The 13645-nt window shown below is 39.4% G+C and overlaps 1 protein-coding gene across 3 annotated transcripts; it reads right to left on the bottom strand.

Moving 5' to 3' along the window:
• Positions 1-1208: 1208 nt before the first annotated feature.
• Positions 1209-10317, bottom strand: LOC114360140 (juvenile hormone epoxide hydrolase-like). Of its 3 annotated transcripts, none has more exons than XM_028314722.1 (9): positions 10263-10317; positions 6947-7132; positions 6022-6249; positions 5621-5695; positions 5022-5111; positions 4535-4681; positions 3820-4021; positions 2052-2286; positions 1209-1495 (listed from the first exon to the last, which is right to left on the bottom strand). In XM_028314722.1, exons 2-9 carry the CDS (start codon positions 7130-7132, stop codon positions 1267-1269), a joined length of 1392 nt encoding a protein of 463 aa, XP_028170523.1. In that variant the 5' UTR covers positions 10263-10317; the 3' UTR covers positions 1209-1266. The 3 variants fall into 3 exon arrangements, with proteins under 3 accessions (XP_028170523.1, XP_028170522.1, XP_028170521.1); XM_028314721.1 differs by lacking the exons at positions 3820-4021; positions 4535-4681 and adding exons at positions 2707-2908; positions 3254-3400; XM_028314720.1 differs by lacking the exons at positions 3820-4021; positions 4535-4681; positions 5022-5111 and adding exons at positions 2707-2908; positions 3254-3400 and having other exon boundaries at positions 5531-5695.
• Between the last annotated feature and the right edge of the window lie 3328 nt (positions 10318-13645).

Here is a 13645-nt window from a genome sequence, read left to right as displayed (position 1 = left end):
AGCACAAATCAACAAAGTACGAGTTCAGAGCTTCGGTCCAATTTAGCCAACCGGTTCGATAATTTGTACCGCAGGGTTATTAAATTGGATTTCAATAAATTTCAAGCCTTTAAAAAAACTATGGCAAAATATTATACGATACATTCTTAACAAATTAGGAAACGAAGAGGAACAGTAGTTAATAACATATACAATTGATATTGTTTTACACGTTATCACGATTTTGNAAAAACCTCATATCAAATTAAACTTTGAGTTTAGCTCTATAAGCCTATATATATTTTTTTACAAATATTTGCGTAACTAATTGTAGACACCCCAAAATAAAATTTCAACTTTGATCGCGTTTTTCTCGAAACTGTTCACGTGTTACTTACTGCGTTTATAAATTGTGCGGCAGTACGTTTTACAGGAAAACTCGTTTCTACTGACACAATCATGCTGCCCCAATAATATTGGTGTTATTTCAAAGCCCAATAAATATACATAAAGAAAACCACATTGAATTTCTTAATAAACGATTAACTTAAACAATAAAGGTGACTTGAAATAAGACCTAACTTTGGGCTCACCTCTGGGCTGGGATCAATTAGACCAATTTTTATGGTTATAAAACCAAATAATGATCTCACATGTCCTCTTTAACAGATGGATAGCGATTAATCTCAACTTAACAGTATTAAAACCATAAAAGTTGGCTCAAGCGTAACTACCTATTTTTGTGACTCTGGACTCTGGATCCTTATAAAGACACATTTTTGGGGTAAAAACCTTTCCTTTAATGAAATGAACTTTAAAGAAAGAAAGAAAGAAAGAAAATTGTTTATTTGGTTCAAACATAGTAATGTTACACAATTTGGTTGATAATTATAGATAAATTGTTGAACCAAAATGGCTCCTACTCAGCTTGTATCATATTCCGTAAAGAACATGATGCTGGTATTCTGTAGGAAAAAAAACTTAGAACTTAGAACTAGGCTTTCAAATGGCGCCAACATTTGTGGGAAGTGGGAATGCATACGTTTGAAAGTGCTTGTCGCGGGAGGGTCGATTTTTGTGATGTGAACACTGTTCTAGATAAATCGTTGTTGTCTCTATTGGTATTGATTTATGATTTCAGAAAGCATTCCACTATCTCTACATACATTGCAGTACTCTCCAAATGTAATCATTCTTTCCTAGTTCGAATTCCGAATTAAATAAACAACTGTCAAAAACAAAACTTTATTAAAAAAATAACTTTCAAAACCTAAATCTATCAAGTCATCACAGCTCTTCTTTGCTCTCCTTCTTCTGTAGCTTCCTGAAAGCTGTGATAGCATTTAGGACGTCCTCTGAGAACGGTGTAGGGGTTTCGAAGGCTAAGAAGTGGCCTCCATCATCCAGATGGGTGGCATTCACCAGGTTGGGGAACTTGAACCTGATCAGCCAGGGGGGAAGGTAGGCCAGCTCGTGTCTAGCCTGGACCACCCAGACGGGGACTGGTGAAGGGATCCTGGAAAGAAAATACAATTCAAATTCTGTACTTATGTAGGTATAGTCTTTTCAGGGTACTTATACACGTCCTAATATAACTTGCCCACAACCATTTCGGGAAAACGTATCGGCTAGTGCTGAGCAAAAGTGGCGGAACTTATGATACAACCTAAAACAAGACCTTCATAAAGGGGATCTTGAAAAAACATTCTTGAGGATATAATAGTTTAAGACATGCGCTTCATAAAATAGAGAGCATAATGCTTTGGTGTGTGTGCCAAATGTCTTAATCATTAATGCTTCAACCACACCATTGCGTGCAAATCGCCATCGCCGGCGCGATCATAGGCCAATGACAGGTCACGCGACCCATGGCACCCACATCCTGACCCGGTGTGTAAATAGTCATAAAACTACAAAAGGATAGCAGTAAGTCCTTTTATAGCTGTTGGTTTCATTTAGAAGGCTAAAAAGTGCAGGCAAATGCCAAATAACAGACTAACTGGGAGGCTTATGTCCAGTGGACTGCTATAGATTAATGATGATGATGATGAAACACAGGACATTGTACTCACTCATCCATCTTCATCTCCATTCCTCTCTTGTTAAAATACTCCGAGTACAACCGCATCGAAGTTGTAATGCTCTTAGGCGCGTAGTACATCATCAGGTTGTCGAGAAGCTGGTCTTTGGTGAACCTGAACTCCAGGCCTCCGTCCACCTTGCTCCGGTGGTCCAAACGGGTCCAGGTCGAGAACTTTTCCAGGATGTAGGCGAGAAGACCAGAAGGAGAATCCAGTAAGGCGATACCTGTATTCAACATCTGGTTAGTGATTTGTAATACTGAAAATAGTCAAAAGATGCCAGAGGCATAGTTATTTGTATCAACCACGATAGCATTTTGTAAAAAGGATTTGTATCAACCAGCATGATACGAACTTTTCGGGTGCCTTTGGTAAAACATTTGTCATCATTTCAGTTCTTGAGAGTCACGCCACGTAGATATTTTTTATTAAACATAATCAATGGGCACGTGCTAACGCTGTCTACAGATCCAGCTTGCAATATATCTCTTTTAAGAATTCATCCTATCCTATTTCGTACTGAATTTGGTCACATAATGGTGAGATCACCAAAAAATAATTGGTAATATACTGATTCAGCTTAGAATCATTGTGAATTATACAAAAGCCTAAACCATGAAGCTAATAATATTGATAGATCCCTTACCAACAGTATCAGGCTTGGTAGCCTGTATGTGCATGTAGCCCATCTCTTCAATGAGGTTGCTGTAGTATTCAGACAAGGGATAGTGTCTATCCACGTACTTCTCGTCCATAATCAGGGTGGGGTAGATGGAGCCAAGAATGGTAATGAGAGAGGTCTTCTGGCTCATCAGGAAGATGCAGTTGGAGTGGAACCCTAGCACCTCCTGGAATGGATACAATACAAATCCTGGTAAGTTTGGATACATGCTTCATCTTACTCTTTTCCAAAACAAACAACAAAAAACAATGAACATAAGTATGAGATTCACAATTTTTCTCTACTATTCTCCAACCTGATGGTTAATATAGAGTCCTAAATTTTAATTAAGTATACTTAGCAAAACATGCACAATGTAATTTGTGGTTTTGATGCTCATACTGTGTTACCCTCTTAGTTTATAACTAGCAACGGCAACTGGCAATTATAAAGCTCTTTTTATTTTAAAAGCCTATTGCAGAAAATCGTTGAATTTAACGTCTTTTTCTTAATAAGTTAAAGTATCACCTACCTCAGGGAAGAAGGTAGACATATGAGATCCAATAAGACTGCCCCAGTCACCGCCTTGTACGTAAAACTTCTTGAAGCCGAGTCTATGCATCAGGTTCTTCATGATCAGAGCTATCTCTGAAGGTCCCATTCCAGGACGAACTGCTGGCTAAAAAAAAACAATAATTGAAGAACAATAAAGAAGATTATCCTAAAAAGCGTACTTAATTACATTAGGTCTCCTCAATTCGTCTTTCTTCTTTCTTCNACACGTGTTTGTTGTCACGGCAAAAACCACATGGCCGATATTAATTGATTTTAGTTGTGTATCGCTGAGTGTTGCAATTACAGACATTTAATAAATACTTTACGAAATATGAGGGTGGTACAATTTACCCGGCGGTACAATATACCGAACTCTCCCCTAACTCTTTTAAGAATTCATCCTATCCTATTTCGTACTGAATTTGGTCACATAATGGTGAGATCACCAAAAAATAATTGGTAATATACTGATTCAGCTTAGAATTATTGTGAATTATACAAAAGCCTAAACTATGAAGCTAATAATATTGATAGATCCCTTACCAACAGTATCAGGCTTGGTAGCCTGGATGTGCATGTAGCCCATCTCTTCAATGAGGTTGCTGTAGTATTCGGACAAGGGATAGTGTCTATCCACGTACTTCTCGTCCATAATCAGGGTGGGGTAGATGGAGCCAAGGATGGTGATGAGAGAGGTCTTCTGGCTCATCAGGATGATACCGTTGGAGTGGAATCCTAGCACCTCCTGGAATGGGTACAATAAAAATCTTGGTAAGTTTCGTTATTTTACAACCAAGATAATTTGCTTAGTCTTACTCTTTTCCCGAATCAAACCATTAATTAATATTTGTGAATCAACGATTTTTCTCCACCATATTTCAACTATAAGAAGACTAGAGGCCTCAATTGGTTACCTCTATGTACTAAGTAAACCATGCACTACTATGTAGTCTTAAGGTTCGGCCAAACTAACGCGACCAACCGGTGTGCAGCGATGGCGATCAATGCATTTAGGTCTGGTCGCCATCGCTGCACGCCGGCTGATCGCGGTGTGATCGCGTTGGTTTTTCCAAACCCTTAGGAAAACAGAAATACCTATACAAAAATTGTGGCACGATAATAATAATCACCCTCGTAGTTTGGAACTACTCGTAGCAACGGCAACTGGCAATCATAAAGCTCTTTTGTTTTTTAATTTTTGCCGATTTGCAAAAAAATATTAAATATTTTTTTTCTCTATTAATGTAAGTTTACTTACCTTTGGGAAGAAGGTAGACATATGAGATCCAATAAGACCGCCCCAGTCACCGCCTTGTACGTAAAACTTCTTGAAGCCGAGCCTGTGCATCAGGTTCTTCATAATCAGAGCTATCTCTGAAGGTCCCATTCCAGGACGAACTGCTGGCTAAAAATATCAATAATTGAAGAACAATAAAGAAGATTATCTTGAAAAAGTATAGGTAAAAACAGTAATCACATGTCTTCCTGACCCATCTGGCCAAAACAGGAGTGTAGGCCATATCCTCTACTTGACTGTGGTATATTGAAAAGGGTCAAAACAGTGGAGACTAGACCTGACTACGAATAAAAGGGTTCATTAGTCCTATTTTCAAATGGTTTTTTTAACAAGACAATATTGCATAATTTAGTTCTTGATCTACAGACCAGTTCAAAGGAAAAAATATTTTAAAAAGAGGTTACTGAACAATATCACACTATCAGAGCAGATTGCCATTATTACTTACGGAAGAATACCCATAGCCTGGCAGACTGGGGATGATGAGCTCCAGAGCAAAGTCCCTGTCCTTACTGACAGCAGTTAGTAGAGGGATGGCCTCGTNGTAACATCAAGGTAATAATTAGTTAACTAAAAAGCAAGAAATAAGTAAAATTTTATAATAAAAAATAAAACCGACTCCAAAAAACCTACACTAAAACGTAGAAAAATAATTACTAATTACCTACCTACTTATTTATTAGGACGAATTATTAATATTTATGTAGGTATACCATGATTGATACTTTTGGAGTCGGTGCAGGCAAACTTTATATAGTAATTATTTTTCTACGTTTTAGTGTAGGTTTTTTGGAGTCGGTTTTATTTTTCAAGGGGTAATTCAAGACCCATTTTAAGACCTACTTGAACTTACCACATGACAGGTTTGAAAAGAGAAAAGCTAATTAACAAAACGTTACTGAATGGTAGAACTAAGTTTTATCAAAGCAGGTTAGAAAAATTGCCATTTTTACTTACAGAAGAATACCCATAGCCTGGAAGACTGGGGATGATGAGCTCCAGCGCAAAGTCCCTGTCCTTACTGACAGCAGTTAGTAGAGGGATGGCCTCGTAGAACTCTCGGACGGATCCTGGCCACCCATGTAGGAGGAGAAGGGGCACTAATTGGACACCCTCGGGTACCTGTCAAATTACAATAGTGATTATTTTGTGATAAACTTATCATATCTTTTTAATTGAGAGCAGCCGGACTCTTTATTATGTTGCTCTCAATTTTAAATGTTGCTGGACCGCGAAACACTCTTAATAGCCATTTAACTAGTCAGCTAATAGACATGGAAAAGAAAAGAAAAATGTTTTCTCGATACACAATAGGTCTTTCTTCTAAGAAATTGCGTATTGCGGCGTATTGTAAAGTTTATAGTGAAATATTACTTCTTATTGATGTTAGAGGTAATCAGGCAACTCACATGGCTGATTGATGTGATGGTGATGAAATAAATAATTACCTGAGGAGTCACCCTGAGGAAATGGATGTCCAATCCTTGGATGTTGGTCTTGAAATGAGGGTACTGGTTGAAGAACGCCTCTCGCTCGGCGAAGTTGTAATCCTTTGCCCAGTATTGGAGCCAAGTCTCCAAAGTGTTCGTGTTGAAACCATATTCGAAGCCAACGTTTTGTAGTGGAGGTGGGAACGGACGACGGGACTTTAGACGATCCTGGAGATCTTTTACTAGCTGAAAGAGAATCAAAGACTTTAGAAAATGCAAAATTAGTTCGCGAACCAGATAGAGGCATGAGATAAGTAGATAGCTATTTAGTTATGGAACGTTTTTTTTTTAATTCATTATTTTTTGCAAGTAGGCTTTTAAAAACACTTTTACATTTGCGCGTCTCCCGTCTCAATTTCTTGTCTCTGTCAAGACGCGAACACGACAGTATTTACTGCTTTGACCCTAAAATACTTCTTACTTTTACTCGTTAAAGGTCTCTTTCACGATTTCACCTGAAAGAGACTCTTTCTTAGCTAACGCGTGCAGCCCGTGTGCACGATAGCGATGGCGATCCTACTTTCGTTCATTAATGCATTTAGTTCTGGCGGATTCCCTAGCAAGAACTGAAAATCAGTGTTCAGCCCTTTTAAGGGCAGTGTTTACATTGAGCTCTTTGCTTTTTGCATCGCTGCACTGCGACACACATCATGCAGGAAGTATTCTTCCACTTGTAACTGCTTTGTTTGTTTGTTTAGTATTCTGCTGCATTTTATTCTTTTCTTAATATTGTTATGCTGCAACTTTACTCTTCATGTGCGTATGCAAATAAATAATTTATCTATCTATCTATCTACTCATTTCTACTGATCGCCATCGCGCACGGGCTGCGCGATTTGGTTTGGCGGAACCTTAAGAGTTTTTAATAGCATCTTATACTCACCACTTTATCAAATTTGACCTTAAATGTCTTGATGCTGGTATCCTGCTTCGCCTTCAAGTTCTCTGGTCCCCACCAGGCGTCGTGGTCGAGCTCTGGCAACGGTGGTGGAGGCGCCAGGAACAAGAAGTAGATCGGCAGGAAGACCACCGCCAGGAAGAGTACCACCTTGAACACGGCCTTGACCATCTAGGAGTTATTGAGAAATATTGAGTTTTTACTATGTATACGACGAACTTAAGTCGCTGACAAACCAACGGATTAGCAAGCTGAAGTGGCAATGGGCAGGGCACATAGTACGCAGAACTGACGGCCGATGGGGCAGCAAGGCTCTAGAGTGCCTCCACTCTAGGAGGCCGTGTACCGGAAAACGCAGCGTGGGACGTCCACCCACAAGGTGAACCGACGACATCATAAAGGAAGCGCTGGACGCAAGCCGCTACCAATCGATCAACATAGAAAGCATTGGGGGAGGCCTATGTTCAGCGGTGGACGTCCTATGGCTGAAATGATGAAGTGAAAGAATTGGTAGTGGGCGGGGCATAGCTAGTAGAAGATGTCCGCTGGGGCTGAAAAGTTCTCGATTGGCGACCACGTCTTCCGGAGACGTAGTGTGGGCGGGCCTCGCACTATGTGGACCGACGATCTGGTAAACATCGCGCGCGAGAAGCATCTGGATGTGGGCAGCGCAGGATCGGAGTTTTCCGGCGACTGGGACGGCAATTAACTAGGACCGCTGGGTCCATAAAAATAAATATTTTATGAACTCCTTACCTCAAGATCGGAGCCGAGGCTTCCGGCGACTGGGACCGCAATTAACTAGGACCGCGGTCCCAGTCGACGGAATCCTCCGGAGCCTACCTATACCGATTAGCAACTTTGTACTTTAATCTTTCTGTACGTATTTTTAACCGACTTCAAAAAGAAAGAGGTTCTCAAGTCAGTTGGTATTTTTATATAACAATCTCATTAATTTCATTAATTAGCTATTATTAAGAATCACAAACACGAATCGCATTGATACACGTAAGATGTTTTTAATTAATCTCATTTTAAAACTGCTTAGTCATAATAATAATTTGATAAGGCCGACTGTTTCTGCGTCACATAACTAATCTACTTATAATAAAAAATTGGACGCTGCCAGTCATTGGACGCTGCCAGTCATTGGACGCTGCCAGTCATTGGACGCTGCCAGTCATTGGACNATCAAATAGGTAAATTATACGTTATTTCTTTATTATCATGTATGATGTACTGTCTCAGGTACGATACAACTACGGATTAAGATCGTTTAGTCGACGCAGCGTTGAAATTGTACAGATAAATGGAGTTTGCGCACTCACTACGCGACGTCAAGCAATAAAAACCTAAAATTCGAACGCCAACTTTTTGCTACAACGCTCTTAAGTGTCCAATGACTGGCAGTTTACCCTAATTGGTTGGTGAAAAAATACTTCATCTTGGCATTTGTTTTGCATTCTATCCATCTTACTTTAACTTTAACAAACGTCAAAAGTTTGTCAAACTCCATACAAAAAATACCGGTTATTATAGTTACGGTTACGTAACTATCAACCTAAATAAATAAATAAAAGTTAAATGATACGAAAAGAGTCATTTATTATCACGTCGGTTAATGTCAAGGTTAATAACATACGAGTAGAACAAAATAAACATGTTAAGTGCTATTAAACTATGTATACTAGAATAACTTTAACTACTTAATCATCAAAAATGTAAATAAAAAGTATTTATTCAGTTTAGACCACAAGTGGCACTTATGAACGTCAAAATATTATTATAGAAAATAATAAAAAAAGAAATGGTAGCCCTTATGGGGCACTTTACATGTCTCCTTATCTTTTGGGCCCTACCAGCGCTTCGAGACAAACATATAGCAAGTGCTGAGAAGAAACGCCGGAACAAACTCAGTACTAATTGCCAGGAATTATCTAACGGTAAGAATAACCAAATTCGAGTACATCAAATATGTGCAGACTGAACTGACCACGCATCCTTGTCATTAATATACCTAGTCTCGAACCTTGTAAGTACCCTTTGGACATAAGGGTATTTTTTATATGTATCTTAAATTTGTAGTTGTAATGGCAGTTTAACTACCCGGGACAAACTTGGCCTTCATTGCTTGGGTTTGATTTCCGGTCAAGCTGTAGATCCTGGCTACACAGGAGTAGAGGTGGGCGCCACGCCGGCGCGCCGCCGCCGCCGCGAAATTTTTCACGCCGCCGCCGCCGACGATCGGCTGTCGGCGCGCCGACTCCTGACTATTTGTTTTTTTTTACAAATATTTGTACTGTGCGGGAATCGAATCCGCGACCTCCGGTNTTGATTAGCTTTATGGATAGGATATTTGCGGATGAGAGGGAATAAAGGTATGGGGGAGCACAAAAGACACCGATTCGACGTGCACTACGCTCATGCGCGGCCCTGAACAAGATAAGATAAACGATCAAAAGAGCTGATAAGCTAATTTACTGAGAGAGACGGAGCAGTGGCTCTACCTCGTTAAACCCCAACCAATTTCAAACCTAATTATAGTCTTGACGACAGACTGTAAACAAACAGATTTTTTAAAGAAATAATGAGTCAAAGTCAAGGTCAAAGGTCAAGGTCACGCCGCCGACGCCGCCGCCGCCGAAGTCAAAAAGTCGGCGCGCCGCCGCCGGCTAGTTCTATATCGGCGCCCACCTCTACACAGGAGTTGCAGCGGTGGGAACGAGAGGTGGGAATAGTCCCTTATCTAGTAACTACTAAGTCGCAAAGAACTGCTTACATACAGACAGAAGGTTTTAAAAACTATGTTTAAAATGGATTCCTACAAAATTTATACCTCTATTCTCATACTTGTGACATAGAAGATTTAATTCACATGCTATAAGACAACCTGTTTATTTAAGGCCCAGTTTTTAGATCCATAGTTAAAATACCCAATAGTCAAATGTTACCAATGATTAAATTATATGTACCTATTACGTAGTACTTATTATTATTCTGTGCTATTACTCGTAGCTAACAAAATTAAATGTGAACTAATAATGTCAAGTTAAACATCCTTCGAAAAACTTAGGCTGGGTTACACCGCACCATCTTACTTTGACTTTAACAAGTGTCAAAAATCTGTCAAACTCCATACAAAATACACCCGTTATCGTTATTGTTACGTTAAAATAAGGTGGTGCAACTCGCCTAAAGTTGATATTTAACCACTTGTCATTAAATACAGTTGGATATTTTAACCACAGATCAAGAAACTGGGCCTTAATCTGAGTTTTGATTAAACAAAATACATTTTTACCTTGAGATCGGTCAACACATCTACCACACACCGCGATATAGCACAAACTGATGGCATCGCCCATTTAAATAATCATATCTTATCGTTGAATGGTTAACAACAGGGCGTCGCAATCGTAACAAATGTTAGTTTGGTTACCATTGAAGAGTTTCTATGGGTAAGTTTCTAAATTATTAACGTATAGACAGAAATGTACGATGAAGGAGCGATAGCATCACTAACTTCCTTATAATTTGTAGTACGTTCATGGTCCAGCATTAACAATAGGAATCTGTCGAGTAGCTACTACGGAACGGGAAACGTGTAGACAGGCCTCGCTGGACCAACGATCTGGTGAAGGTATGTTTTTGGTTTTTCTGTACTAAAAGACCCATCTCTCGCTCATTTCATTTGGGTCAAAGTGCCTCATCGGTAACGCCCACGTCTATACATTTTGATTTTTATTGCAAAAATAAAAACATAAATATTATGTTGACAAACATTACCAGGTGCTGGTGGATTTTCAGACCACTTATATTTATTTTTTCGTAGTAGCTAGATTGAATATAGGTCCTATAACATCTTAATTTTCACTCTCTGAAGAGAGAGTCTCTCTGAGTCGTTCGCGACTACGTCATTCGAGCCCATTATAAGCTTTCGAATACTTTCGATCCTATGAGGGAGTGGAAAAAAAATTCGCAACAGCGTTTGTCGCTACAACGTATTTGGAACCTACGTAGGAGACCCATAATTAGTACATTTAGTTTTTTCTTTTGTTATTACTAATTACATATTAGTCGGCCGTTTGGTGTAGTGGTTCGAAATGGACTACTATTCCGGAGGTAGCGGGTTCGATTCCCGCACAGTACAAACATTTGTGTGCATGAACATATTTGTTTGTATTGGACTGGGTGTTTTCTATGTATAATAAGTATGTATTTACAAAAAAAAGTATGTTTATATCCGTTATCTAATACCTANGGTAAAAAGTTGTGAGATCCATGTAATACCAAGTCCAGGCCCTGGCCTGGACTGGAAACGTTAAAGATTTCCTGAAATCTTTAATAATAATAATACTGCTCAATAGATTTTTATATTTAAGTAATATTGTATTGATATTCACTTGGTTCAGGCCCGTGAATATCATTAAAACACCGATGGACACACATCGAGATACACAATGTGTAAACAATAATAATAATAATAATAAAAACGTTTATTGCTTTTTAAACATAAAAGGAATTACAAGAAACAAAATTACATTATAAGCTTAAAATAACTTATGCTAAAAGAAAAAGCAAATGAAATATATTGACTTGGCCATCGCATGAAAACACGTGTAAATTAAATTATTTAGTGCGATGGCCAAGTCAATAATTTATGTAAAACGTTAAAGATTTCCTGGCCTGGACTTGGCCTGGCCTTTTATTACATGGATCTCACAACTTTTTACCGTAGAACAACTGAGTTGCGAGACTTGGTTTTTTTGACAAGTATTGTTTTTGATGGGATAGACTTGACAGAGTCCATTACAAATGCTGTCTATGGCCCCTGTTTGTCAGCCACTTTAAATAAATGGTCGAGTTATTACGTAAGTACATGATTTCATTGCCAAGGTTGTTGTGCCTCTGAGGTGAAGGCTAAAGTTAATCGTCAAATTAACTAGTAGGTACATTTATTATACATTTTCATTGCAAAATAGCTCCTATAACTGCTACATAAAGATGCCTCACGAGTAGCTTGATGTGCCGTCGTCTGTACACAATGCGACAAATAACACTACTCGTATGTAATTGTGACAAGAATAAACATAACACCATTAACCTCTCGCTAGCCTCAACTGCATTTAGTCTCCTGTCATCCGCTTTGCACTGGAAAGAGGGAAGTCGAACCTTAAATTTCAACTTCGAACTCCTCCTATGTTCTTCTGATTAATTTCGTTGATGGTCCAATGATAGTTTAACTAAATAAATAAATAATAATAAAAATAAATAATAATAAAATTTATTTATTTCAAAACTTTACATGCACATAAAGTAAGGCACTGGTTCCCACACTAGGATTCCCTGTGTTGTGGGATCCAGTCTCTTTCATCTGATTATGTTAATACATTAAGGTTATAGAACAAAGTTAAAGAGAAGAAGCAATGGAATGTGATAGCCGAGTGTAATTTGAAATAATTGTAGTGTATGTGTGTTTGTGTTGCTGGTTGTGTGAATCCTACTTCCAACTAAAATTAATATTAATATTATAAATGCGAAAGTTTGGATGTTTGTTACTCTTTCCCCCGGGACTACCCATTCATTGGTTGTAGGCAAACTGTAGATCCTGGCTGTACAGGAGTTGCAGTGGCTGGTATCTATTAGAGCTCCCGTAGTCCATACTTTATGACGATAGTGTTGAAAATGTACGCATAAGATGGACAGATGACCTTAAAAGGTTGCGGGGAGAGGCTGGATAGTTCGTTCGTTCGTTCGTTTCAGCTGAAAGACGTCCAGTGTTGGACAAAGGCCTCCCCCAACGATTGCCACAAAGACCGGTCCTGCGCCGCTCGCATCCAGGCACCTCCCGCGACCTTCACCAGATCGTCGGTCCACCTAGTGGGAGGTCTGCCCACGAGGATGGATGCAACCGGGCAATCTGGAAATCATTGGGGGAAGCCTATGCACGTGCATCGGTAAACGTCCTGTGGCTGATATGATGGTGAATCACCCACAACCTGTCACTTGCCGGGCCACACTTGAATACTAAACAAAAAATCCTCGTAGTTACTCGTATTTGGTAAAAAGAAAAAANAGAAAAATCATTTTTCCCACCCATACCGTCCCCTTCACCAGTTAATACCAAATTAATAACACTTTTGCAAACACAAACAAGTTGATTGAAAATAATCTGCCCACTCCATGCAAGGGATGAGCAGGCGCGTGCCGCGGCTTTGCTTGCATATTCATTATGCTTATTCTATCTTCAGATAACGTCAGAATAAATCATTGAAGAAAAACAATGTTTTATTAGATTGACTAACACCCGTATTCACAAACACTACTATGAGGTCTCACAGGGTACCAAAAACCTATTCATAGAGAATACTTGAGTGTCGGAGTGATACACAGTTAGGGTTCGGACAAACCAACGCGATCACAGCGCGATCAGCCGGCGTGCAGCGATGGCGACCAGACCTAAATGCATTGATCGCCATCGCTGCACGCCGGTTGATCGCGCTGTGATCGCGTTGGTTTGTCCGAACCTTTACACACTAATCAATCACAGAGCTCTATTCAACGCTGTGCGTTCGACTTCGCATAGCTTTGCGGCTTCACTTGCAAGCATCGTTTGTGAATAAGTGTAAGGCTGAGTTAAAACACCCCCTTACAGTACTGTTCTTTGTATGGACTTTGACAGAC

The sequence above is a fragment of the Ostrinia furnacalis genome, unplaced genomic scaffold (assembly GCF_004193835.3).
Source record: "Ostrinia furnacalis isolate ACB-3 unplaced genomic scaffold, ASM419383v2 OfSCF4906, whole genome shotgun sequence".
NCBI classification, from domain to species: Eukaryota; Metazoa; Arthropoda; class Insecta; order Lepidoptera; family Crambidae; genus Ostrinia; species Ostrinia furnacalis.
This window is presented reverse-complemented; position numbering and strand designations above follow the sequence as displayed.

Coding starts and splice junctions, on each gene's coding strand:
- LOC114360140 (XM_028314720.1), bottom strand. CDS start 7,132: ATGGTCAAGGCCGTGTTCAAGGTGGTACTCTTCCTGGCGGTGGTCTTC. Junction 6,250..6,946: donor AGGTCAAATTTGATAAAGTG/GTGAGTATAAGA, acceptor ATTCTCTTTCAG/CTAGTAAAAGATCTCCAGGA. Junction 2,287..2,706: donor TACCAAGCCTGATACTGTTG/GTAAGGGATCTA, acceptor TGTTGAATACAG/GTATCGCCTTACTGGATTCT.